Genomic DNA, 26432 nt, shown 5'->3' on the forward strand with positions numbered 1-26432 from the left:
TGTGTGTCTCTCTCTCTCTCTCTCTCTTTATGTATATATGGTATGTATATATATATATATATATCAATAGATACAGTATGTATTTGTGTGCATATGTGCATAATTTGTTTACATGCACAGATATGGAGAATTAGAATTAGCCTCATCCTGAGGGAAAAAATAAGTAAAGCATATAATTACAGGAGAGAGACAGACAGACAGAAACAGAAACAATAGAAAATGCATTCAAAGTTGCCAGCAAAATCATAATGGCTACCATTTATTGAACCCCAACTATGTGATAAGCATTAAGCAGCTTTACATATGTCATTTCCCATGACTGTCCTGTGGAATACAGAGTAGCATCCTTTCTTCATTAATTAGAAAAGAAGCCCAGAGTGCTTAAGTCATAAGGTACAAGGAGATGGAGTCCAAGCTCAAGGTTCCCAGTTCTGTCTGAGAGGTGCACACTCTCCCCACTATGTTTCCCTGCTGATTGATTTGTACAGGACATGGTGGACAACTCAGCAATGCTTTCTTTTCTTTGAGAACTGTGCCATCAGGCAGGTTGTAAATTCTGGACCCAAGGTGACAGGATTTCCACCTTCGGGAATTACTGTGCTTCTGTGTGATTATTCTTGGATAATCATACACATAGTGATAGAAATTTGGATCTTGAAGTCCCTCAAAGTAACTTAATCCAGTCCTCTCATTTTTGAATGATTTTTTCCTGATTATAGTTCACATATGTAAAAAAATGTAAGAAATGAGCTTCATAAAGAAAATGAAAAATTATACTACACGGAAACAATAACATTTTGAAATATTTCCTTCCTGTCTTTTATCCTTGCTCAGTGCTTGTGGATATAATACAATTTTGAAATGAGTTTTTCCTTTCACTCATCATTAGAGCATTTTCCCAAATTCTCCAAAATTGCTTTATAAACACTACTTTTAATAGCTACAACATACTCCACTGGGGAAAAAAAGCTCCAGTTTACCTACTGATGCTCCTGTTGTCATATATTTAAGGTGTTTCTAATTGCTACAACAAATAGTACTGCAGGTTTTCAAAGAATCTAAGTCTTGTGACACATATTGAAAAATTGTTTTTCATAAAGCTACCCCTATGATTTATAGATAAGGAAATGGAGGGGTGTGCATTGCCATGGTTACCCAGCAAATAAGTGTTTCCTGCAGGTCTTAAACCCAGTCCTCTCTTCATGTTCTTTCTATGGCCACAGCTACTTACACTGACTGCGACAAATGTGGTTGGTGAGGATGCCAACCACAGCCTTAAATAATAATCTTGGAGAAGACACAAATGCAGCATAGGTAATGGGACAATCTCAGTCTGCATACTCAGGTAGCCCTCATCCCTCATTTACCAGTTCTGCCGACTTGAATAAATTACATAAACTTTCTGATCCTCCATTTCCTCACCTCTCAAAGTGGGGAATAAAACATAGTTCATAGGGTTATTATAAGGAATAAAGAATGTCAGATATAGAAAAATCTAGGCACACAGTGGGCTCTCAATAAATGGAACTTATTTTTTTTTTTAAGGATATGACATTTACTATCTTCTTATTCATTTAGGCCATCAAAGTCAATTTCCTCTTGGGTATTTTTTTCTCATTACTGTACATTCTGGCAGGTATCTGTGGTTTGAACAAGCAAACTCCCTTCCAGAAAGTGTGATTAACTCTGTCTTCTTTGATTCTAACCCCATGAAAACAGAGTTTCTTTGTAATAAAGTTGGCTGTGTTATAATAAAAGTACTTCCACAAAAACTTTCATGAAATCATGGGAAGTGATGATGGAGTGTGTCACTGTGTTCAATGTTTCCTCTGCGTTCATTGCTACCCACAGCCAGTCCTTGGAGTGCAGTTCAAGTAGAAAGTACAATGGGGAAGCTATAGGCAAAATTATAGGAGAAATTATAAAGTTTACCTTCTCTAAACCTCTATTCCCAACCTCCCTCGTTTTCCTCCCTGATTGCACAGATTTTCTCCTTTCAAACACGTGTTGCTCTCTTCATTGTTAACCTTGAACACATAGAGTATTTCATTTCTGCCTATCCTGCTGATGCTTGTATGTGCTATTATTGCCTTGAGAAAGTGAAACTCACAGAGCAGTAATATTGTGTTCAGTTTTCACTCTTGGTGGAAGTTGAGTGTTCATGGTTGATTGACTGGGTTTAACGATGATTTAGGATACTCTGATTTCGGGGAAACATCTATATTGAAGCTTTCCTCTTCAAAGGGAGACCTAGTTACCACCCTCCCCACAACTATCCCTTAAGAGTAGCCTGCCTTCTTGGAGCTCTAGAGTCTAACTGTTATCTTTTTTTTTTTTTTTTTTTTTTGCCTTTCCTGGACTTCTGAAAATTCTGAAGCCAAACTATCCTCTGATATTGTAAAAGATCATAAGAAAATTTTCTGTGTCGGATCACTCTTCCTGGAGTCACATTCTTCACCCAATATGGGATTAAACTCCTCTGGAAGGAATCAACTTCATGATGATATACATCAATCCTGAATAAATCAGAAAATGCTTCCTATTCATGTTTTAGCACCTTTCACTTACAGATTTAACATTCCCACTGATGTTTTCCTTTGAGTCTCAGGGTTGAGGGTATAGTTTTATATTTCTCTTTCTTATGGTTAAGATGATAACTCCCAGACTTCATTTTTTAAAGGCAATGATAACAGAGCATACTTTATGTTTCTCTGCACTAATTTTATATACCTAAGTCAATTTTGCCTAAGGAAGTATATTTAACATATTTTGTCTCTTTGATATCCTACTAAATGTGAATAATAGCTGCAGGCCACCTTCCAAAGCAGACATTTTGGAGGTTTTGAGGATGACTTTAATGCTTCTTCCCCTCTTTCCTTCCACCACACACACACACACACACACACACACACGCACGCACGCACACTCTTCACACTAAAGAGTTTTTAGAAAATTCTGTGCCGAAGCTATTGATTCAGATATTCAGACTGCAGCAACTGTTCTGAAGGAATTGAGAGCCCATTATCTCAGTGTTCCCTCCAGAAATTATTATTTGGGGTTATTGAATTTTTTGATAAATTGAAGGCAAGTTAATAACTTTTTTCAGTTTTCTAAAACTAATTTAATTTCTTATCTTAGAAAACAAGTTCATGACTATCGTTTAATAGCTATTTAGTAATTACGAACACTAGAAAAGTTTAGAATCACACTGTAAAGGCCATCATATTGGGCTTCTGTACAAGTTTACAATGATTTTTTGTACAAATTTACCTGACACCTTGGAATATGCCAGGGATTTGAATAAATATATTTTTATTATGATATGCATGTTCTTTAAAATGGAGTTAAGGAATTTCTAGCTACTCTAAATAATTAAATTATAGTTAAGAAGGCATTTACTGTAAAAGTAAACTAATGTACTTTTAAGGATTAGTTTAATTAGGCACTTTAACAATAATTGACAAATGTATGTGATACATACATTTGTATGTATGTATCATACATATCAAATGTATGTGATAGTATATGCAAACATCTCTTTGCATATACTATTTTATCTAGTTCTTAATGGATGAGTACTATAGGGTACCACCTTAGGTTTACAGATAAGAAAGTGGAAGCATTGAGAGCTTTAAGTACTTAGTCCTAATACCACACAGCTAGTAAGTAAAGGAAATGGAATCTAATCACAGATCATATATTCCAAGAAAGTGACATTTCTACTTCGTGCTTCAAGTGATTCCTATGCTGGTGCATAGGTTTCCTATTTACTGCTCTTAAATTGAAGTGTGAGTAATTTATACTTAATTTATAAGGGAGTTTTGAATTAGTTTTATTCTGGGCAAGAAATGAATTTCTGAAAGAAGTTAATTTTCTTGTTTTATTATGAGATTCAATGACTTTTAGGACTTCAGTTATTAAACTGCCCTATTTTTCAGAACTTTTCATTCACCTCATTAAATATATATTTGCTAGAACATATGTGGCTGATGCTGAGTAAAACAGAGATCCAAGGGAGTTAAGCAATTTACAAAACAACAACTAACTATAAGAGATGGAACTGAAACCATATACATATATACACACATATAGGTATATATATGTGCATGTATATATATATATATATATATATAACATGTATTCACTCAAGAGGCAGTTATAAAGGGCTAAGTTAGGGCATTTGGGGCAAGAAGCACGCCTAGTTCAAATTGGCACGAGTTACTAGTCAATGACTTTTGACAGACCATGCAACCTATCAGAGCCTCAGTCTCCAGTCCATGAAATGAGACAATAAAATCCCTAAAACATAAGGATAATGTGACAATTAAATAAGATAATGTAAGTTGACGTGCTCTATTACTGTTAAGCTCCTCATAATTATTTTGAGGGAAAAGAGAAAACAAACTTGACCATATGCTTTTAGAAGAAAGTTTCAATAAGCTTCTTTCAAAAATTGTGTTACATAAAATATATTCAGTTTCAATTATTCAGCATGTAAATTGAATGGAGTAAAATTCAAAGTGTCCCATGTTGTATGTATATTTAACAATTATTTCAGAATTAAAATATACTGCTAGTTCTACAGGTTGGGAAAGATTTGCAACTGGGGGGATTCATTGTGTTTGGATAGCTGCTGTTTCTTTAAATTGGGTGAAAGAGTTGTACAATTGCTGAGTCAGATGGTCTGGCAGCCTGAGAGATTCAGAGCAAGAAAATGGTGGCACTCAAAAAAAGAAAGTAAAACGTAAGCTTTCCCCCCCCCCATACATCAGCAAAGTAACAGGTGTAACATTAAAAAAATGTAGTTGAAAAGCAGAAAAATTATGATTATAAGTTGGAAGGCATAATATTTTAGTTTTACTTATAATGGCAAATTATTCTTTAGCTTACATTATTCTACATATTTCTCCCTCATCAATGTGCTTTTATAGACACAAAGACTGCTCATTTTATCTATAAGTGCTTTATTCTGTTATGGCTACGTTCTACTGCAATTTTGCCTTGCTCATAAATAAATATAATTTAAATCTGTGGAATACTTTTATGTTTTCTTTTTCTTCTCTTACATAATTTTATGTTGTTATGTTTACTGCCTGGTTTCTGGTTTGGAAGATAAAGTAAAATAAAAGAAATCCCTTATTACTTATTACTCTATCTATCTATCTATCGAGGACCATCCATCCTATGTAAACAACAGTAAGTATATGTAGTGTTTCAAAAAGGTGATGTCTTTTGTGGAAATTTTCTGGCTGGTGCTACAAGCTTTAATGCACAAGTGTATTCTGTTACATTCTTCGCCCCAAAATGTGTTCTGATTGTAGAGATCTGGCATCTAAGAGATAGTTTTTTCCAATTCAGATGAAGGATCACATAATAATAATAAAGGGTATCCTTCATTTGGTAAAATAGCTCCTCCAATGATTTATTCAGATTCTCAGTGTCCTTCCTGGCACCCAAAGTGTGATTCTAAAATTTTAAATCTTATCTAAAAGGCTGAACCTCGATTCAAAAATAAATGAGCAAAAATAAGGTTTAAAAAAGCAATGTTGGCCATATTTGTCCCAAGGAGCCACCTCCTAACAGAATCCCCCTTAAATGCTTTAAAATGCAGATTCTTGGGACACATAGCAAATCTGCTGAATCACATATTCTGAGGATGAGCTCCAGAAATATGTATTTTAAACAGCAGCCCAGGTAAGGATGCTGCTGATAACCTTTGCCTTACTTCTTTGACGTCACATTATTCTCAAGCTTAAATTAAGAAAGTAAGGGCATATATATTAACACCACTCTGATTGCACAATTTTATTAGTTGCAATTTGTTTAAGAGATTATATGTCTTTGTTCATATAGTTCTGAACCTCTACAATCTACAAAACTTTTTTTCCCTGAGGAAAAACTCCTACTGGCTTCGCAACCATGTAAATAAATTCTGAGATTTTCTTTTTGAAGGTAAAAGGGAAAATTGAGAGCTAGTTGAAGAAGAATTAAAAAGTCATTTGTGATAAAAACTAAAAATCAACTTATTCTTTTTCAAAGGACCTCTGAGGCACTGTAATTTTAAATCTTGTAGTTGACATTTTAGTTTTTTCTCCTTTATTACTTCTTTCTGATTATGTAGTTCTACCCAACTGCAACAATCATTCCAGGGTTTATGAAATAGAAAACTGCACTGACAGGCAGAGATTTTCTTCAATCCTTCTTTCTTTGAAAAACAAATGTTATTGACATTTAGTAAATTCAACAATTGTCAATACACATGGGATTGCTGAACACACAGTGAAATACCATGAATTAGGATATGGTGACTCTGCGGAGACCCCAGATTGGTGGGCATTTTCTAAGATGGAGCAGTCTTTAAAAGGACCTTCCTTCTCCTATGAACAAAGCCTTTATTTATTCCTAAGGTTTTCTCCATCGGTTGGCTTTCTGACATAGAAGTTGACCTTATTTTAATACTGACTCATGTTTTTTCATTCTAATAAATGATTTTATTTGAATGTCTTGACTAAAGGAGAAAGTTTACAAACATGAGGAAAGCTTCAATATAAGAAGAAAACTATTGAGAGACATCATCACTAGAAAAATATGACGGGCCATTCTTTATACCACCTTGCACCCCAGACAGAGAAACAAAGAAAACGAGGCCTTTCAATACTCTGGTCACCACCTAGCCTGGAAGGTAATGGAATAGCCGCCTAGTCTTGGAAGTGCACCTCACCATCTCTCGTTCCGTTCCGTGCCTCGGAGTGAACCTGTCCCATCCCGCTCCCTCCCTTCCAGAAAAAAAGGCCTAGTCAGTTTCACGCTGGGGGAGGTGACACAGAGATGTCCCCTGTCATACCTTGCACCCCTCTGGAAGCCACGAAGCCCACTCAGACTCCGCCTGTCCCCACCCCTTCCTCACCCATGGCAGCCCCCATCCTGCTCTGCGTTTAACTCCTGCTCTGCTCTGTTACTCTAATGAAATATTACCTGCGGAAATAGTTGGGGTGAGGGGCGAGGCCCAGAGGAGGCTAAAAATAGAAGGGCTGGGTGCGTTCGCGTCGTTAGGTGATAAGTGGGCCTGTGTCCTACCCCAGCGGCCAATAAAATCTCCGGCATCCGAAGCATCTCTAAGAATTGAGAGGGTGAGGGATGAGTCAAGGAGGGTGGTTGGAGTTGAGAGGTGAAGGAGGCGAGGTCCGAGCAACTTCGAGTCTCACTTCCTACTCTGGGGTCCTGGGGACACCCGCTGCGACCCCAGCCCAGCTCTGGGAAGTGGAGAGCCCCACCCTGAAGTCGTCCAGGGAGGACTTGGGAGAAGGGGATCCCGAGGAGGGGCAAGTGCTGGGACCAGAGAGGCCTAACACCCAGGCGCCTTGGAAACAGGTATAGCCACGCATTTATCATTTATTTAAAAACGAACTACGTTGTGAATAGGCACAGCGTGCCCTAAAGTCTGAAGTCAGAACCCTCTCAGGCTTTCTCCAGTCCTTAAAGCCACCTTCTTATATAGGATACGCGTACAACTTATTTTCCTCACCCTTTCTCACTCCTTCCCCAACTAACGCTAAGTAAGCTCTTAGTTCATCTGTACTGTATGAAAATAACTTTTTTTTTTAAACTGGTGATGGTCATAGCACTTTGGAAGACACAAAAGTGTAATGAAGAAATAAAGATCACCAACCATCCTGAGGAAGCCACTATAGATATTCTGATACATTGCTGTGTGTGTGTGCGTATGTATGTGTATGTGTAGAGAAAGAACGAGAGAAACAGAGAGAGACGGAGAGGAAAAGCAAGAATAAGAATTGTTTATTGCTTTAAATCTTACTTTTTTTTTTAAAAAAAGGAAATCACCTACCTTTATAATGTAATAATTTTACATTCTATTAAATATTCTCCAAAAACATGATGATTGTCTGTTACATTCCAGCTGAAATATTTCAGACCATAATTCCAGAGTATAGGTATAATTGAACATAATTTAACAATGTGATTGCTAGAATTTTAGGCAATTTTCAATTTCCTGCTACTATTTATCTGTTTGTATTGCTCTTTGTCAGAATCTTTCTTTCCTTAAAATAATGCCTACATATAGAAAAACTGAATAAAAGTATATGGATATTTTACAAGTTCTTGATACATAATGTAAAAATGTTCTTGCCAGTGAGGTGTTTAGGAAAGTGCATTAATCTTCAGTCAATAAACAGACACAATATTAGTCATCAGGTATGTGAAAATCAGAATTTAGAAAACTGTAGTTTTTTTTAAAGCTATTCAATATTATAATTTTATGTTTAGAAAATGAAACTATACCCATTGTTTACATTATTTAAACTGTAGAAATAAAGCACCATAAAAACTCTTTATGAGGTTGGATTTTGTAGCAGAGAGAAGGATTCTCTGGCCTAGGGTGTTTTAGGATGGACTGGGGCAAGTGAGATTGTCATGCTTCTCAAAAAGTACTAAAGGTTTTAAAAGAGCAAATACACTGGGCCAAATGTTCAGCCTTCCTTTAAGAAGGTATTTTTGAGATGATGTAGATCACTTTACTATCAGGTGTCATTCACATGTTGGGAAAATGGTTTAGCTTAACCCTACCGTGTTAGTTACTTGTGATGAACTAACATGTAATTAGCAGACCTGTAAAATACTGTTGGATATAGACAGCAATAGGCTGTGTTGTTGTTACCTTAGGATGAGAATGGACTTTTTAAAATTCAAGAGTCCCCAAAGAAGTAAGTGAATATTAAATCTTGATGTCTGAAAGAATTATTGTTCATTTAGAACATAATACAAGCTAGGGATCATGTACACATTGGGAATAATGGTTTATGCTAACTGTATAGTGCTTACCTTGAGAGGACACTATGCTGTTAAAGGAGGGGAAAAACCCTAAGAGTTCCCACATAACAGTAAACAAATAAATATTTAATTTCAGAAAAATATGACTAGTTTGTAAACACACCAAGGTAGAAGTAACGAGCCAATTAGCGTAATTCATCAGGCACGTGTGGATAAGAAACTAGTAACGTGGAATTTTATTATATACAGTTTCCAGTTATATAAGAAAAGTCATAATGAACATGTTTGCAAAACTCTAAAAATATGTTAAAATAATAACACCTTACAGGTCTGCATTAGTATTAAATAATTCATACAAGTTAGTTTTTAGCGCTATTGCTCTCAAGGAATTGTATGAGTCCCAACATAATTACCACCCATATATATTCTTAAATCAGTATAACCATAGACATAATATATATTAATGTGAAATATATAATTACATGTCACTTATAATTAATACTTCTAGATGTTTGTATATGTGTAAAATTTTATATATGAAGTTGGAGAATTGCACATATTTTCAAAACATATTCTATTCTATCTACGTCATGTGTTCTGTCTTCAGATATTTGCTGAAAATTGGGCTTTTCATATAGTCAATGCATTTAAAAATAACTTTCATTCCTGAAAATTGATTTATACCTAAATAACAAGAAATGAATGGCTATTCTCAATGAATCTATCATTTTTATATTTTTAACACTTATACAATAAATATATTATAAAATGAATATTTCTCTAACTTAAAATAATCACAATATTATATTATGTATTTCTAAAATAGAAAACACATAATTACAGTATTTACATAGATTAAATATTTCTACTTTGTTACTATAGAGTTTTGGATGCAACTTAATAATTTAAATAAAATAACTTTATATAGAGAATAATATTAAAAAACTAAGATATTCAAAAACACATCATAGTGGCTAAATGCTTGCTGGTACGGATAAAGCACCGTTTTAAAAAATAGGATCCTGTTAATGTTTTAAAATGAACTGAAATCAAGACCAGCAACATGCCTTGAAATTCTTTACAAGCTCCTTCTACTAATTCCAAAAAACCCCCTGAACTTTAATAATAATATGAAAAAGAAAATGTGTATTTTTCCTATAAATTGTTTGTAGATTTTTGCCAATAGAAATTGAGGCACCTGATTAAACACTGATAGTGTTAACAGTTTTACATTTACATGTCAAAAAGTCTATTAACGTTACAATAAAAAATAATTCCCCCTCTGCTGACCTTTGCTTTTTCAAAACACATATTCATGGGGAAATAATGCCACAAGGAAGGTCACAAAAATGAAGCCCCATTAAATTGTTTTTGGATTCATTATCCAAGTTCTAATTAGGACTCTATATATTGTAGCTATATATATATATTTCAACTATCCTCGTCATAGGAAATTACATCGACTATGTAAAGATTTATCTTATGTGAGGACAAAACTACCTAGAATTCTGTCTTTCAAGAAGTAGGCCTCATTTGGGGCCTGTTAATTGGGGCCTGAGATGACTAAAATATGATCGGTGCGATCCTTAGACTCCCCACTGTAGTTCTGCCTTCTGCTAAACATACGGGCATTGTCCCAAGTACTTAGATATACCAGGCCGCTAAAGAAGAAACCTCCATCTCACTGCGAAAGTTTGACTCTCCACTGACTGCACAAGCAAGTGATTGCTCCTCTTAGCAGTTACTGATCCTTCGATCAAGATCAATGTTACTATTTCGGGAAGTTAAACTCTGTGCGAGCCCGCACCCTCAAACGTCCTCCACTACTGGAAGGAGGGAGGGTTGACGAGGCAGGAAGACTGGGGAGGAAAAAGGCGGCCTCCAGAAAACTAAGACCGTTAGTGATACTTTCCTCCAGGGCGCAATAAAGTGCTTAGAAATACACCTTGTGTGTGTGTGTGTGTGTGTGTGTGTGTGTGTGTGTGTGTGTGTTTACTGATTCCCACTCAGGAAATTCAGGAGTGACTGACTTCTAAAGTGGGTTTAGAATCTCCCGGTTTCCCCCAGAGTTTCAAGGGATTAAGGAGGTGTGTGAAGGCGGCTCCGGGCTTCAGATACTGGGAGAACAGCACCTCTAAGTAACTGTAACCCGTATGGAGAGAAAGTGGAAGGAGCCTCCACCCACGCCGAAACAACCTCCTCCAACCTCGTCTGGAGATGATTTATCTGTGTATTAGCTTACATCAAACAAAATCACCCAAGGGCCGACTGCGCCCGGGATTTTCGAGGCCTTTCCTACCTGGTCTAGGATGCGGTTGCTGCGCTCTGCGCTGGCTCCTCACTAGCATCAGCACGAGGTCCGCAGCGGCCCGCACGACCGGCGCTGCCCACTCACGCGCTGGCCGCGCGATCTGCACGACGAAAGCCCTGACTCGCGGCGGGCCGTACGCGCGCCGAATCCGCACTGTGATCAAGAGTCGGCGCACCATGTTCTTGCCGCCGCCGAGCTCGGCGGCCGCTGCGCCGCCTTTTGACTTCAGAGGTAGGCAGCTCGGCGCCCGCCCCCCGATAGCAAACTGAGACCCACGCGCCGCCCCCAGCCCATCCCCGCCCCGCACGCGCGCACCCGCCTTCCCTGCGCGCGCCCGCTCGCCCCCCACCTCCTCAGAGCCCAGAACCGTTCTGCGCCCAGCGCGCGCGGGAAAGGCGGGCTGAGGCGCCTGGAGGCGCGCGCGCGGGCAGCTAGCGTCCTAGGTTCCTCTCCCTCCCGCCCACCTCCTCTTTCCCGCCCTGTCCGCGCCCCCCCCCGCCCGCGCCGCCACCTTCCCACCCTCCGCGCGGGCGCCCCACGCGGTGACAGCTCAAGGTCCTGACGCCACAACGCATCTCCAGGCAGCCCGCCCCCTCGCAACATCCGTCACCTGACCCTGCCATATCAGGAACCGCCGCGGTCCAGCTCGCGTCCCTGCTTCCCTGTCCCCCTTCCTTTATTCCTCGCTCCCCACGCTGGGGATTCTTCCTTTCTCCAAACCGGATTATTTAAAAGAGAAAAAGAAAGAAAAAAAAAAGCAAATTTATCTCATGGGTCTATCCGCCATTCAGGAGGCTGGATGTCAGTTTTTAAAGAAATGGCGCTATGCTCCACTTCTCGATTTGGGAAACGAGCGAAATTAAAGGCAACTGCTGCGACATCTGGACACTGCGTGGCGCTGGCGCCGCTGGAGCGGCGGGCCCCGCGCCGGACCAGGTAGGCGGAGCCGAACCCCAACCCCTGCTGGATCGGCGCGCCCCTTCCCCTGCTGCTCCCGCGTTGCGGAGGGCTCTGGGCTAGGCCGGCAGTCCATTCACCAGGCAATTTTTATTTTCGGTTTTAACATCCCGCTCAGAGAAGCATCTGAACGCTTCTTCCTCTTTCCTCCTGCCGCGGTGCTCCCCTCCCCCACGGCTGCTCCCCGCTCTCCCGTTGTCCCCGCGTCCACTGGTCGTTCCTCCCGCAGCCTCCTCCTCCTCCTTCCGCCCGGCGCTCCGACACCCTTCCCTCTTGCTGCCTGACTCTTCAGCGTGGTCCCTTTCCTCTCTCCTCCCCTCCTCCCTCTTACCCCTCTTTTCTTCCACATCACTGACCCTTTCTTTCTGGATACCCCCCGCCCCCCCCCCGCGCTGCTGGGGTCCACTCGGCACAGGAAAAGCGAGGGAAGGAAAGGGAAGAGCCGCATAAAGGAGGGGTGAGTCGAGGACACCGAGGCGGCCTGAGGACACGCAGGAGCCGGGTTCCAGAGCGCAGACTGACGGGTTCCGGCTGTCGGGCTGGATGGAGCTTTGGCGCTGGTTCGCCGGCTCCCCCGAAGGCGAGTGGTCGAGCCCAGGACGCCTCTTTCAGGCGGGCAGTGCTGACCCGATGCCCCAACTTCCCGGGCCTGAAGTCAGTCTCGATGGGCCGAGAGCCTCGCGGGCTGGAGGCGCGGCCTGGCCGGCCCGGCGTGTAAGAGAGGATGTGGGACTAGGCCCAGCCTTCGGAGCCTGAAAGGTGGCCCGCCTCGAAGTGGCTTCTTTTACTTGTGGCCGAGCCAACTGGCCGAGCTGCAGGAGTGGATCCGTAGCGAGACAGACGCCAAGCCTCTCACTATCTGGAGGAGGCAAGTGAGGCTTGGATGGTGCAAGCCACCGTACTGTAACTGAGAGACCTGGTCCAGCGGCACGCAGGCTGCTTCCACTTCCCGTCCCTCACCTCCGCACAGGATGTAGCCTCCTGACCCGCCGGCTGAAGTGAGACTTAGGGACCAGGCTTAAATAGCCACTCTAAATAACTTTTACAAATGCACCTCTCCCCTCTCCTGTAGGACTCCCTCAGAATTTACGGAACACCCAGGCTCCATGCTGAGGCTGCTTGCTGCTCCACTGTGACAGAATGAATGCGCTTTCTGGCTCTTCACAAGGCTAGCTCCTACTCCTTCAGGGCGCTTCTCAGGTATATCCGCCCCCCCGCCCCCCTCAGAGACTCTTCCTCCAGGCACCGTATTTTTTTTCCCCTAAAGCACTTACCATACAGAAGTTATCATTAGTAATTGTTTACTTGTTTGTCTGTCAGTAGTTAGTATGTAAACTCCGTGGAAGGCCGGTCTTGCTCTGTCTTGCACCACACCTATGATTCCCCTCCTCCACCACCACCCCCAAAATAAACCTCATAGGAGAGAGATGGACTAGTAAAAACATACAATTATAGTGAGGGGATTTCATTTTATGGCAAACAGAAGAGGGGTACTTTAGGAGGTGGGGGATCAGAGAAAGCATCCTGGAGGGGAAATGCTGCCCAGTTTCAGCACAGTATCATTTAAGGACTCTGGAGAAGTGGAAGAGAGAAGGGTTTCCTGGACCCAGGCAGAGTTACTAGCTGTGGCAGTAAACCATGGTGCGGGAGGGTGAGAAAACCTATATTACACATTTCTTGAAATTATTAGTCAGGGTTCTCTAGAGACAAAACCAATTTGTGTGTGTGTGTGTGTGTGTGTGAGTGTGCGCGCACGCGCGCACGCGCTTGTATGATTTATTTTAAGGAATTGGCTTACTCAGTTGTGGGGCTGGCAAGTCTGAAGTCTGCAAGACAAGTAGGCAGGCTGGAGACCCATGGAGGAGTTGATGTTGCAGTTTTGAGTCAGAAGGCAGCCTGGAGACAGAATTCTTTCTTCCTTGGGCAACCTCTTTTCACTTAAGGCCTTCAACTAATTGGATGAGGCCCACACAGATTATGAAGATAATCTGCTTTATTTAAAATCTATGGATTTAAATGTTAATTATATCTAAAAAATACCTTTACAGCAATAACTTGACTGGTATTTGACCAAACAATTGGGTACCACAGCCTAGCCAAGTTGACACATAAAATTAAACCTCACATTATCCTATTATGCCTGAAAGGTCTGCTGAGCCTCAGTTTCCCAACCAAGTTTACATTCTGTGATCTTTCTGTATTGATTGGGCCTGTATAGCTTAACCTATAACCATTTCCTGTCCGCCCAAACTTGTTCTGGGGATAAGGGTAGTTACCCACTTCAGAGGAATGCCATTTGAGTAAGAGCACTGAGTAAGATGACTATACAGTAAGCTCTGTGTTCAAAGAATATAAAATTTAAAACTCAAACTTAAATTCCATCTTGGTTTTCCCCTGCTACCCAACACCTGTGTTTTGTTAGTTGTGGTATGCAGGGGAATTCTATCTAATTTTAATATTAGACTAAGCAAAATACAATTATGAAGATGAATCTTTAGCAACACAACTAATTTGTGGCATTCCAAACACGTTTGGAATTCCAGATGACTTTGGCTTTGTGTTCTTCAAGAAGAGTATGATCAAGAGCTGATCAGTGTTATTTGTGCACACTTTCGCTTGTATTACTTATCCTCACAGCGGCTCTTTGAATTTGGGATTACTACCCTACTTTACAGGTGAGAAGACTGAGGCCTAGAGGCACTCAAATCTTAGATACTTTATAGCCAGCAAGTGCCAGGGCTGGAATCATTAAGAAGGTCTTTGGACTGAAAGCCTTGTGCCCTTTCTGTTGTGCTAAACAGAGTCAATAGGAAGTGAAATATTAATGGGTCATTTTTGCAGAAAGAGAATCATTGAATGTCGGAGCTTTTATTTGCTCTCTTCCTTTGGCCTAAAAACTGACTTGGCAGCTGAGTTTTTGAATGGAGGAAAATTATTTTCTATTTTTTAAAATGATTTTCTATTTTGGATCAGCAAATTCATCCCACAGGCAGAGATAGGAGAGGGCATTTTACTAATACCTTGTCTGTGCCATGCCACCCAACTACCCTCTAGCTGTGATGTCCTAGGACACTAGCTTTTTCCCTCAGGTATCTCTTGATTATCAAAATTCTGTGAGAGACTTCCCTAGTATTGCACATGCTCAAACTAAAAACCCCAAAGGTATAAGACACAAAACACTAGAAGATTTTAAAACTATTATTTGAACACATATAAAATATTAACTTCTAGAATATATAAATACATAAATGAGTAAAAAAATAACCCAGTAGAAAAGTTAGCAAATAATATAATGGGCAGTTTAGAGTACAGGATATTCAAATAGTCAAATGGTTAAAAAATTATGAAAATATATTCAATTTTACTGGTTAGTAAAGGAATGTAACAAAAACACTGACATATACCTACAGGTGTGGCAAAAATAAAAAGAGTGATAACATTGGCAAAGTTGTCAGAAAACAATCTTCTTACATACTATTGTAACTTGGTACATTCATTTTGGAAGGCAACTTTACAGTATTTATTAAAACTGTATGTGCATATACATACCCTTTGACTCAGCAATTCCACTGAGTTTATGTATGCAAATATACACATACATAAATAGATGTATGGAAATATGTATACTTTTATGTAGTGTGTATATATGTATGGAAAAAAATACATGAAAAGTATATATGCACATATACGTGTATATATATTATTGAAGATATACACATATACACATATATATACACACATAAGTATGGAAAGATTTTACACACACATATGTGCAGACATATACGGTATGTGTGTGTTTGTGTGAGAGAAAAAGAGACAGATGTACCTTTAGCCTCAGCAATATCACTTCTATAAATTGATACAGATTGCTCATACAAGGATGAAAAGAAGTTTCTTTATAGCAGCATATGTAGTAGCAAAAAAAAAGGAAATAATTTTTATGTTTGTTAATAAGAGACTGGTTTTAAAAAATTTGAGTTTATCCATAAAATACAAAACTATGCAGCTATACAAAAAATGAAGTGCATCTTTATTTCCTAATGCAAGTTGTCAAAGATCTACTATCAAAAAAAAAAACAAGTTGCAGAATGGTTTCCTAAATGTGTGTGTTGGGGCAGGGCTGTTTACAATTATGTGTACCTATATTTCTGGGAAGTTGATTAAAAGTTTTCAAAAATAGTGGTTACTCCTAGATAGTGAGAATGTTGGATAGGGAGGTTTCAGGAGATAATTCTGAAAGTAATTCTGTTTACTTTCTGTACTGTTTGAAAGTTTACCATGAACAAGAATTTTAGAGTAACAACTATGGAAATTTTTGGCTCCAAAACTAGAGATTCTAATTTTGTAGTCCTGAAGTTGGTCAGTGAATTCAAAATTTAGAACATGAATGATTGAGAGCCAGGGTTGAGAACAACTTCCCTATATGTTGGTCTCAAATGACTGATGGGGACAGCACCATCATTGTACAGACATAATAAATACCTGAGGGTGAATGTAAAATGAAATGTCATGTAATTTTTCCCTAGAAAGGGGATGACATTAAATTCTTCTGTTCAAGGTGGGATTTAAACAGATCAAAAGGCTCCTGCAGCTCTGGAATGGATCTATATATGATATCTCTAACTGTCCAAGGCAGTCTAGACATTAGAGAGTAGTAGAGGATGACAAAATATTTTAGGCAAGTTTATAGCTTGTAACTCTAAGGTGGCATATTGGGAGCAGATATAGGAGACTGTACAGGGTACTGCTGTGCCCTAGGAAAGGTGATAGAGCTTAGTACTCATAACCCACAGAATGAGAAGCCATTGGATATAAATATTTCCAACATTCACCCTTCAGAAGAAAACTCTGTGTGTTGTCATATTCTGTTGACTTATCTGTGGCTTTGTGAACAGAAAAAATGTTTACTGTTTTATGTTTATATGTTATCTCTTATAAACATATTATAAAATACATAATGACATACACTGAAATTATTTACAACTTAATTTGATAAGGAAAACAAAATGCAATTATTTATACTATGAGATGAGTGAAAACTGAAGAACAATGAATAACCTTTACCTATCTGGTTTAGGACTATACTGAAAGCCACCCAAACAGCAGACACTCATGACTGGTTCTGACTCCCACTCTTATCCACAGCTCAGTAACTATTATCTGGTCAGAAGAAAGTGGAATTCTCAGGGAGACCCAGTTTTCAGCTAAGGCAAGGAGATGAAGAAATTTGTAAAGTGAGAAGAAGGTAGAGTGGCATTTGGTTAAAATGCAATGGAGACCCTGAGGTCACACAAGAAAGGGTTCAAAGGAAGTAGCACCAATCCTTTCATAATATAGAGTATTCCAAAGAGAAGATAGACAAATAGATTATGCATTTTGGGAGAAGGCCAAATTTGAAAGGGAAATGAGCCATGGTTTAATTACTGTAATTGGTCTTAAAGTTTTCACTTTAACTCTGTTGTAAAACATTTTATGTGCCAGCACTGACTCTATAGATCTACTGGAGGTCTAATGTCAGGGGCTTCTGAATGAGAAGGGCATTAACAGGTGTTTGGGGTTCCTTTGTAAATTTCCAATAAAACGTAGATGTCTGTGAGACAGTCTGTGTATCATCTTCATAGTTTTTTTTCCCCAGAAAAATCTTTGGTTTATATTGATTTCAAACTTCAAATTATAATACAAGTCAGCCATTTCAGGAGGGCAGAGAATGAGATGAAAAGAAAGTAACAAAAGGAATAGAAGGAGGAGAGGCATGGTGGTGTTTTATGGAAGATGGATCAGTAGTTTAACAGAATTAATCAAATAAAACCAAAACAAACTGCTTATGGTCTACACGCTGGTGGGGCTTGTGAAATATTCCCAGGCCTGAAATAATGGGAAACTGCTCATTCCCTACTGTCTTGATTTTCTGTAAAACTTTTCTCAGGATCAGCTTTTACAAATGGTAGGAGTCCTTTTTGGCCTCTTGAATTCCTTACTCAGACTTTAATAGCATTCCTTGCATAAAGGAAACAAATACTTTATAGAAATGGTAACTTGTATATATCACCCCTTTGTTAATTATGTAATACTGGAAATTCTGCTTTGAAGCCAGTGCTACTAATGAAATAATATGTAACTGGCATGGATTACATATCAATCACAGTAATATAAATCAACATGTATTGATATTGAGGTGATACAGAGCTCTTCCCTGACCAGCTGGTTCCTACTATCATCCAGGCAACATTTAGGGACCTAAAACTTCATGGAATCCAATGGAAACAAACCAGAAAGAATGGACCTTTAGAAATGGGTCTGTAAACTCCACAGCAGCTATTTACAGAGAGTTATTCATCTTCTAATGAATTTTCTACATACTTTAGCATTTCGTGCCTTTGCACTTTCTATTCCTTCCAATGCCACCAACATTTTTTCTTGGTTCCAACTCCTATACCAACCCCATTTAGGTCAGTATCACTTGTTATATGTTTACTTAATAAACACTGTTTCTTTCAGAGCATTTACATTCGTTTGTAAACACCTACTTCAGCATTTATTTTAATAAATTTATTGGGTCTACCTGCTTATCTCACTTAAAGAAGTGAATTCTTTTGGTGGCTATGAGTCACATGAGAGAAATGCAAAATGCAACAGAAAAAAAACCCAGAGGTAAGACAAAGTAAGAAAGAGCTTAAAATTAAACTACATATTTATTTTGCAAAGCATCTTTTCTGTGCTGGTTTCCACAAACTTGTTGGTAACTTCTCAACTAACTGGTGGAGGTGGTGCTTATGGAGATCCGCCACCCCACAAGGCTCCAGAATTTAAAAATGCATCTCTTCTCTCTATTCCTTTATATAGCTTTTCTTGGCTCAGACAAGCAAAGTGGCAAAATCATTACTAATAAAATATAAGACCCCATTACAGTCATGTATGCAACAAACTTATAAAGCGATAAAACTTTAGTGATGGTAGGGAACTTAAAAGTAATCTAGTCCAACTCCCATCTTTTATAGATGAGGAAATTGGGGCTAATCATGTCACATGATTTTGTAGGTCATATATTGAATTAGTTGAAGAACTAATACGAGAACCCAGGTTTTCTACCTTCCAATCAAGTCCTAATTTATCTCTGCTTCATTCCCTCTTTCTTCCCTGGGATTATAAATAGAACAGGAGAAGATATTGAAAGTATTGTGATTCAACTCTTGTTGCTCCTTCAAGTAATTTTTAAAATTAAAATGTTCTTATTTTCTTACTTATTTCTCCCCGTTTCCATCTTTTTAAGCTTGGTAATTGAACACTGTGAAATTATGCCAACCTAAAATTTATTTTTCAAGTTTTCACAAGATAATGAAATAGTTTGTTGATAGTGAAAACTTAGTAGTCATGTCAGATTTTGGTTATGATTAGCTGCTGACATAAATACCAAAGCAGACTTCTTAGTCTGCTAAGAAGATGACTGTAGATGACACCAGCTTTTGCATTTGTTTCAGAAGGCAGTCCACAAGAGTGCTTCCAAGATTATTTCTATCATTTTTGAAGATGACTACTTCTACTTGCTCTTTTTTCTTTTGGTAGAGTGGCAACGTCTTGAATGTTGGAAAAATTACACCCTATCATAAAAATAATCAGCCTCTGATAAAGCATAAAAGGAAAATAAGCATTTCTTTTGTTTTTTAAAAAATAATTGATACTTGCAGAGGTGGTAAAAAAAATTCCTATTCACTACTACATATTAACACACAAGTAGTTTGTTTTTAACATTTCCCATAAAAGGAAGGACAATATAGAATCTCAATGTGGTTGGTCTAAGTTAAATTAGTTTTATTTATTTGCTGAAGGTCAGTTACCTAGCTTCATAAAATGAACTAATTTGGTCCTGGACACCATATTCATATTGCTTTTGTCATAATATAGAAATAAAATACAATAAAGCATTCCTATGAACACACTTTCCCAAAGCCATTTGGAACTGTATGGATCTTGAGCTCTGTTTGAATCTATTTTTCATTCCTTATATCTGAAATTACTAATTTTAGCCATTAGAACACAGGAAATTTTAAATAGATTTTGCTTTCATAGTAAATCATCCTTGTTTTCTCATCCATTCACTCGGCTGAAAAAGGAAATATAAAAATGAGGCCAAATGAATACATTATTGAATTCTGAATTTATTTCACTTCCAGATCTTGCAATGAAGGCCAGGTAGTAAGATGTGTACAAACCTTGGTAATATTTTAGATACAGAAATTAACACGTATATTTTTCTGTAATTGTAAAATAGAGCCAGAAGCAGGGCTCATGTATATAGAGCTATATTTGCTTGCATGTATCCTTCAAAGTGAAATCTTAAACAGATTTAACAGTATATACTTCTTGTGCTGCTGATAAAACACATTGACCAAATCTGCCTACCAGGTGGATTTGAAATCTGAATTTACTTTTACATGTATTCATAAATTACTATTTCAGTGCAACCAGGTGGTACTTGATTTTCCAATAATGTATGATGTTTTGGTTTTGCCAAATATATATATATTTGCCGAATATATATATATATTTGCCAAATATATATATAATATATATATAATATATATATGGCTGTGGATCTCACAGAACCCTGTAGTACCCAACCACATTTTCTTGATTTAGTTTCCCTTAATATCAGGTCGTCATCAGATTCCACAATTTCTTTAAATTAGGAATGGAATCATGTTTTAAGCCAAAATCTTGGAGTCCAATCTCAATTTTTTTTACATTAAAACAGTGAAATATCAGTTATTCCAATGCTGTAATGTATCAAGCAACACTGGAAATTTAAATCATATATTTTCAACAGTTTTATATTCAATCTACTCTTAGCAACGCTTTGGGAAATATCCTGAGATAATTTACTGGGTAAGTGCATGGATCTTCTAAAATACATTTGTAATATTTCATCGTTTGACCCCCTGAGACTGTAGTAAAGGAAACAGAAAATTTAACAGAGAAATAAATAGGTTAAGGATCAAAGCAATCTGGGCGTTGCTACTGTGCCATAGCTTCGTGTAAAAGCTGTAGTTCTTCCTCACCTCTTTCCCAAGGGCCACGAGTTACTTTGTTATTTAAAGTCTCCGTAAGTAAGACTGCTATTGAAGAACCACCCAGAAGTACAAAATATCACGAAATCTTTTCAAGTGGCAATTTACAGGGGGCTCTCTGTATCCTACCGTTCATAGATTAAACAAATCGTTACAGTTAACTGCCTACCTACAGTTGCTCTCGCTACAATCCCCGACTTCAGTCTGTGCGCGGACTGCTGGAACGCCGCAAGAATCTCGCCTTTATTTAACAACAGCAAACGAGCGCCCCTTTCGGAGAGCTGTTCAGAACCACCTTGCCCTGGGGACTTTAGAATAAGCAGGCAAGTTCGAGGTGGCTTCCGGGTCCTCTCTTCTCCGTCACTATCCGGTGTAGCTGGGCGCGAGTCCCCAAGGCTTCCAGTATGGAGCGTTTTGCACGTGACCTGCTCTGCTCCGTGCAGCTTGTAAAGAAAGAGCCCACGACGACCGTCATCATCGCTTGGTCCTCCGTCTTCAGCTTTGCCCTCATATCCCCAGGGCCTAACGCCTGACGTAGGGGCTTAAAGGGGGGGGGGTCTTTCAAGGTCAATAGGGCGAACGTTATCACCTGCCTCCCACCCGAACGCCAGTCACCGCCGCCTCCCACTCCGCCCCAGCATCTTTTGTGTGAAGATTCGCAGCGCTTGGGTTCCTTCGCGGATTTCTTCATGTGCCACTTTTCGCCAGAAAACCCTGAAAAATAAACCTGGGAATTCCACATTCGGCTCCTAAATCTCGCTGGAAATCCATTTGCCCCACCTCTCTGCGTTTCACTTCACGGTGAGTGTCGAGGGCTGCATCCAGAGAAAAAAAGAGAAAAAAAATTTCTTCCCGGTCTGCCCCTCCTTCCCTGCGGGGAATCAGGTCGCCCAGGAAGACTTCCGCCGCTCCACGTTTGCAGACCTCATTGAACTAAGTTGGGGTGAGGAACTGGAGAGAAAAGAAAAATCGTTTGGGGCGGCTGTGTGCAAGCGCCATCAGTCTCCCTCGGCCGCGCGCAGGTAGCGGGCGACGTCGCGGTGGCCCCGCTCCTCAGCCAGGTCCACGGGCAGGCGGCCCCAAGCGTCGCGCACGTCCAGCCGCGCCCCGGCTCGGTGCAGCGTCACCAACGTGTCCAGGAAGCCCTCCCGGGCGGCGTCGTGCACGGGTCGGGTGAGGGTGGCGGGGTCTGCGCAGTTGGGGTCCGCACCGTGGAGCAGCAGCAGCTCGGCCACGCGGGCGCTGCCCATCATCATGACCTGCCGGAGAGAGCAGAGCGGTCAGGACCGGGGTGGGGGCAGGTAGAGTCTTCTCAAAGAAATACCTATTCATGATCCAGAGACTCTTACAAGCCTCAGGAGTCTAGTTAAGCTTCATTTGCTGACGCAATACCATCCCCCCTCACCCCCGGCCCCAGCCCCAATTATACTCTACTCAGCCCTAATTAGTTCCATTTTATTCTCCAAACGTGGGAAGACAAGAAAGAGCTGATGATAAACTGCTTATCGCCGTTGTGGGAGATTTCTTTAAAATTTCCATTGAAACAGGGGAGTCTATTTTGTTAAATGATTTATGGGTGGAGTTAAGACTTTTAAAGTCTTAATTATTTTCCTTTTTCTTTCCTCTACCCCAGCCATAATCCCAGTCTAAAAAATTTACTAGGCAGTCAGCTGATATATTTATTTTAGAAGTTAGAGCAGTGCTTTAGGAGAGAAAATAAGAAACAACTAAGTCTAAAACAAGGTTTACTTTGTTTAGTTTTTGCAGTAAATCCCCTGTGGAAGCCATTTGCTTTTCACTGTTATATATGTCTCTGCTCATAAAGGGAATACAGTCCCACAATTGGAGTCAAAATTGGAGATGAAAGGGAAAAAGTAAAGTCATGCATAGTTTTATAAGATGATGAAAACAAATTGTTTTTAATGAATGGTTCACCACTTTTAATATTTAACATTATAGATAAAGGCTAACATTTAGAGGATAATATATTTGAGGTAATGTAAAATAAACACTATATTTACATTGTACAGAATTTTATAATGTTGAATAGTAAACATTTCGCTATCTAAAAAAGAGCTTGGATCTTAGCAGTCACATCAGAGCAATGCATAATTTAGAAAAAGGATGTTTTGGAGCAGTAATCCTATAGTATCCATTTGTGTACATGTACATTATGCAAGTATTTACCTTCTCATTTTAACAATAAAACAAATTTCTTAATGTTTATCCATTCAAGTTTCCGATTTCCATTATTTTATTTTTTTCAACATCTTTATTGGAGTATAATTGCTTTACAATGGTGTGTTAGTTTCTGCTTTATAACAAAGTGAGTCAGCTATATATATACATATATCCCCATATCTCCTCCTTCTTTCGTCTCCCTCTCACCCTCCCTATCCCACCCCACTAGGTGGTCACAAAGCACCAAAGCAACGAGCTGATCTCCCTGTGCTATGTGGCTGCTTCCCACTAGCTATCTATTTTACATTTGGTAGTGTATATATGTCCATGCCACTCTTTCACTTCGTCCCAGCTTCCCCTTCCTCCTCCCCGTGTCCTCAAGTTCATTCTCTGCATCTGCGTCTTTATTCCTGTCCTGCCCCTACGTTCTTCAGAACCATTTTTTTAGATTCCATATATAATAATTTTTGATAATTAAATATACAAAATGTTGTTATATGTTCTTGTGAGTTTATGTTTTAAAATGTACCACGGAATCAAAAGATAGTAAGCAAAAATTTTTTGTTTGTTTCATGGATATTAAAAACATCTATTTCCTCCCTTAGAAACCATGATATGATTTCTATTAGTGAAGTAAAAGGGCATTTCATACATAGAGAAGAGGCGGAAAAGTGGTTCTTAATATCTCAGAATATGGTGAATTAAAAACGACAAACCTCTTTCTACAATTAATATAATTTGAAGTCTTTAAGAGCTACTTTACATATTGTTGCTGCTTTAAACAATCCGTCATTTCTTCCAATATTTTCTATGAATTCAAAATGAATGAATACATATTTTCTTTAAAATCTACACAATTAACAAGATTCCTTAATAACGGCTTGGTTCTGGAAGGTGATTGTGAGGTGAATACTAAATATGACAATAATAGTCAACAATAAAACACAAAACATTACCTTATATTTTAAAGAAATTAAAAAATATATTTAGCACTAATTAAAGTGGGATTAATAGTTAAACATATTGAATAAATGAATTTTAACAATGAAGAGACTATTTATGAAGGCCCTTTGCCATTTAACAAAGCTGCAGCAATGCTTATGTAATCCAAGCATTCAGTATAACTAAATAAAAATATATAGAAGCACATTTTTTTCTTATGTAACACTCAAGAGACACTGCTTACATAAAAGGAATTAAGTATTGTGGTTGAGAAATCCTGTCTTTTTTCTTTGTATTCAATTCGTCTGTATGAGGAAAGAATACAAAATTTCACATCACAGCTTAAAGATTCAGGGTGATTTTTTTTTCATGTGCCGTGATTTTGTATGATTCCTTAAATTCAGTCCAAATTGTGTACCTTGTAATTTAATTATCTCTATCGTTGAAAGTTGATCGCTGTTTGTTGAAAGACAAACAGATAAGACAAAACAGTTCTCCTCCCCAAATAACCTCTCCTCTTCCCCTTTCCTCTCCAGTTGAACCTATCCCTTGCATCTCTTATGAAATGGGAGAGGGGATATTGGTCTTTTTCCCCCCATTAAAAAGAAAACCAAACAAGTAGTGGGGTTTCCAATACCTTTCTTTAAAATTTTTTGTGGGTGAAAACCTGCTTTACACCTGAGCTGAATACTAGAGCAAGAGAGACAGAGGTCTAAGTCGGTGGAGATCTCAGTCCCCAGCCGCTTCCCACGGAGGCCGCGGTGCCGTGTTTGTGCGCCCCCTGACGGCGAGGCCCGGGGCCCCCAGCTACCTGGATCGGGCGCCTCCCGAAGCGGTTGAGTCTGTTGGGATCAGCACCGGCTTCCAGGAGCTGCCGCACGGCCTCCACTTGCCCCCGCGCCGCGGCGTTGGAAAGGGCCGCATCACCGCCGCCACCACTGAGCATGCCCTTGTCCTCCTCGCTCACTTCGCAGCCCCCAGGCGCAAAGTGTCCCGGATAATCCACCGCTGGCCGTGAGCTTCGCAACATGCCCCACCCCTCCTTCCCACCTCGCCCTAGCGGGCTCTCCCCACTCGGAAAGAGCTCAGTTCAGCTTCAGTCCCCTTTCGCCGTTCTTCTGCGGCTTGGGGGGTCCGTCCAATGGCCGAAAGGCCTGTAGTTAAGCCGGGCTTTTCCCGGATGGCTCCCAGGAAAAGGCCCCTCGCGCAGCCGCAACGTCGCGCGATCCACTCTGGCCGCAGAGTGCGGGCGCGTTGCAGCGTCCTCACCGCCGAGCTACACTCTGCCGGAGTGGAGAGCCGGCAGGGACTGAGTTCGTTTCCAGCTGGGCAGCAGTCGGGCTGGGTGCTTCCCACCTCCTTAGGCTCCGCCCCCTGTCCGTTCGGGCATGTCCCACTGTGCTGGCTGAGAGGCCTGGCAGGCAGCTGACGTTACAGCCGCGAGGGTAGGGGCCAGGAAGAGCAGCCCAGAAGGTGCCCGGCCGCACGCGCCAGACACCGCAGAGCGGATCCCGCTGCGCAGCTCGCTGCGGGGTGTCCAGCAATCCTAGGCTAAGTTTTTTGGAAAGGTCGAATCAGTGCACTCAGCTCTTAATCACCTCCCTCCAGCAGGCGGAGCAGAGGATTTCTATTCCTTCCGTCCCGGGGCAGCTGGTTTCACTAGAAGTTAGTCGCTCCCTGTGTAATCAAAAGGCTGAGAGAAAGGCATTTAAAATAACCTCGTCTCTCTTAAGATGTCTTAAAGTGACAGCTCTGCACCTGTCATGCTGGTGAAATTCATCCCCAGGCGGTACTTGAACTTCACTAGCTTCACGTCTTGCATCAACCTTAGCAATTTGGGGGGGGGGTATATCTTTCTACTTGAATGAGCCAAAAATCAGTCTAAGTGAAAAATCCTGAGAATGCTGCTTTGAATGTACTTTTTATTCTTTTCATCTTTGAATTATGGATACAATCCTAAAACAAAACAAAACAAGAAAAACGAAAAAACAACTCTCACACACAGCTAGTTTGAGATTGAGAGTTATAGCTTGGTACCTCACTTAAAAATATAAATATATATTTTAAGAATCTGAGATCCCAGTTTCATGATATTTGAACAACCTATTTTTCTTTGCACTCTTACCTATTTAAACCCACCTCAGCAAGTATTTGATTTCCATTTATCATAGGTAATAAAGGAAATT

The 26432-nt window shown here is 39.9% G+C and overlaps 2 protein-coding genes and 1 long non-coding RNA gene across 4 annotated transcripts in view; 1 reads left to right on the forward strand and 2 right to left on the reverse strand.

Moving 5' to 3' along the window:
* Window positions 1–11860, reverse strand: part of LOC115839011 (cyclin-dependent kinase inhibitor 2A-like) — a 24676-nt gene extending 12816 nt beyond the window's left edge. The window contains exon 1 of one of the 2 annotated variants that reach the window (XM_060300999.1): window positions 11712–11860. The gene's annotated coding sequence lies outside the window, so the exon portion shown is untranslated. Of the gene's footprint in view, window positions 1–11089; window positions 11211–11711 lie in introns of those variants that run through there. The other variant, XM_030830322.2, reaches the window with a different exon arrangement.
* On the forward strand, window positions 11724–23344 carry LOC138842727 (uncharacterized). Its single transcript, XR_011377540.1, has 3 exons — window positions 11724–12037; window positions 13131–13258; window positions 21262–23344. It is a non-coding gene; the product is annotated as an uncharacterized lncRNA (long non-coding RNA).
* On the reverse strand, window positions 20195–25537 carry CDKN2B (cyclin dependent kinase inhibitor 2B). Its single transcript, XM_030830320.2, has 2 exons — window positions 25058–25537; window positions 20195–22382 (listed from the first exon to the last, which is right to left on the reverse strand). Exons 1-2 carry the CDS (start codon window positions 25274–25276, stop codon window positions 22122–22124), a joined length of 480 nt encoding a protein of 159 aa, XP_030686180.1. The 5' UTR covers window positions 25277–25537; the 3' UTR covers window positions 20195–22121.
* Window positions 25538–26432: the final 895 nt, after the last annotated feature.

Source organism: Globicephala melas, chromosome 6, assembly GCF_963455315.2.
Source record: "Globicephala melas chromosome 6, mGloMel1.2, whole genome shotgun sequence".
Lineage (NCBI taxonomy): Eukaryota > Metazoa > Chordata > Mammalia > Artiodactyla > Delphinidae > Globicephala > Globicephala melas.

Coding starts and splice junctions, on each gene's coding strand:
- CDKN2B (XM_030830320.2), bottom strand. CDS start 25,276: ATGTTGCGAAGCTCACGGCCAGCGGTGGATTATCCGGGACACTTTGCG. Junction 22,383..25,057: donor TCGGGAGGCGCCCGATCCAG/GTAGCTGGGGGC, acceptor TCTCTCCGGCAG/GTCATGATGATGGGCAGCGC.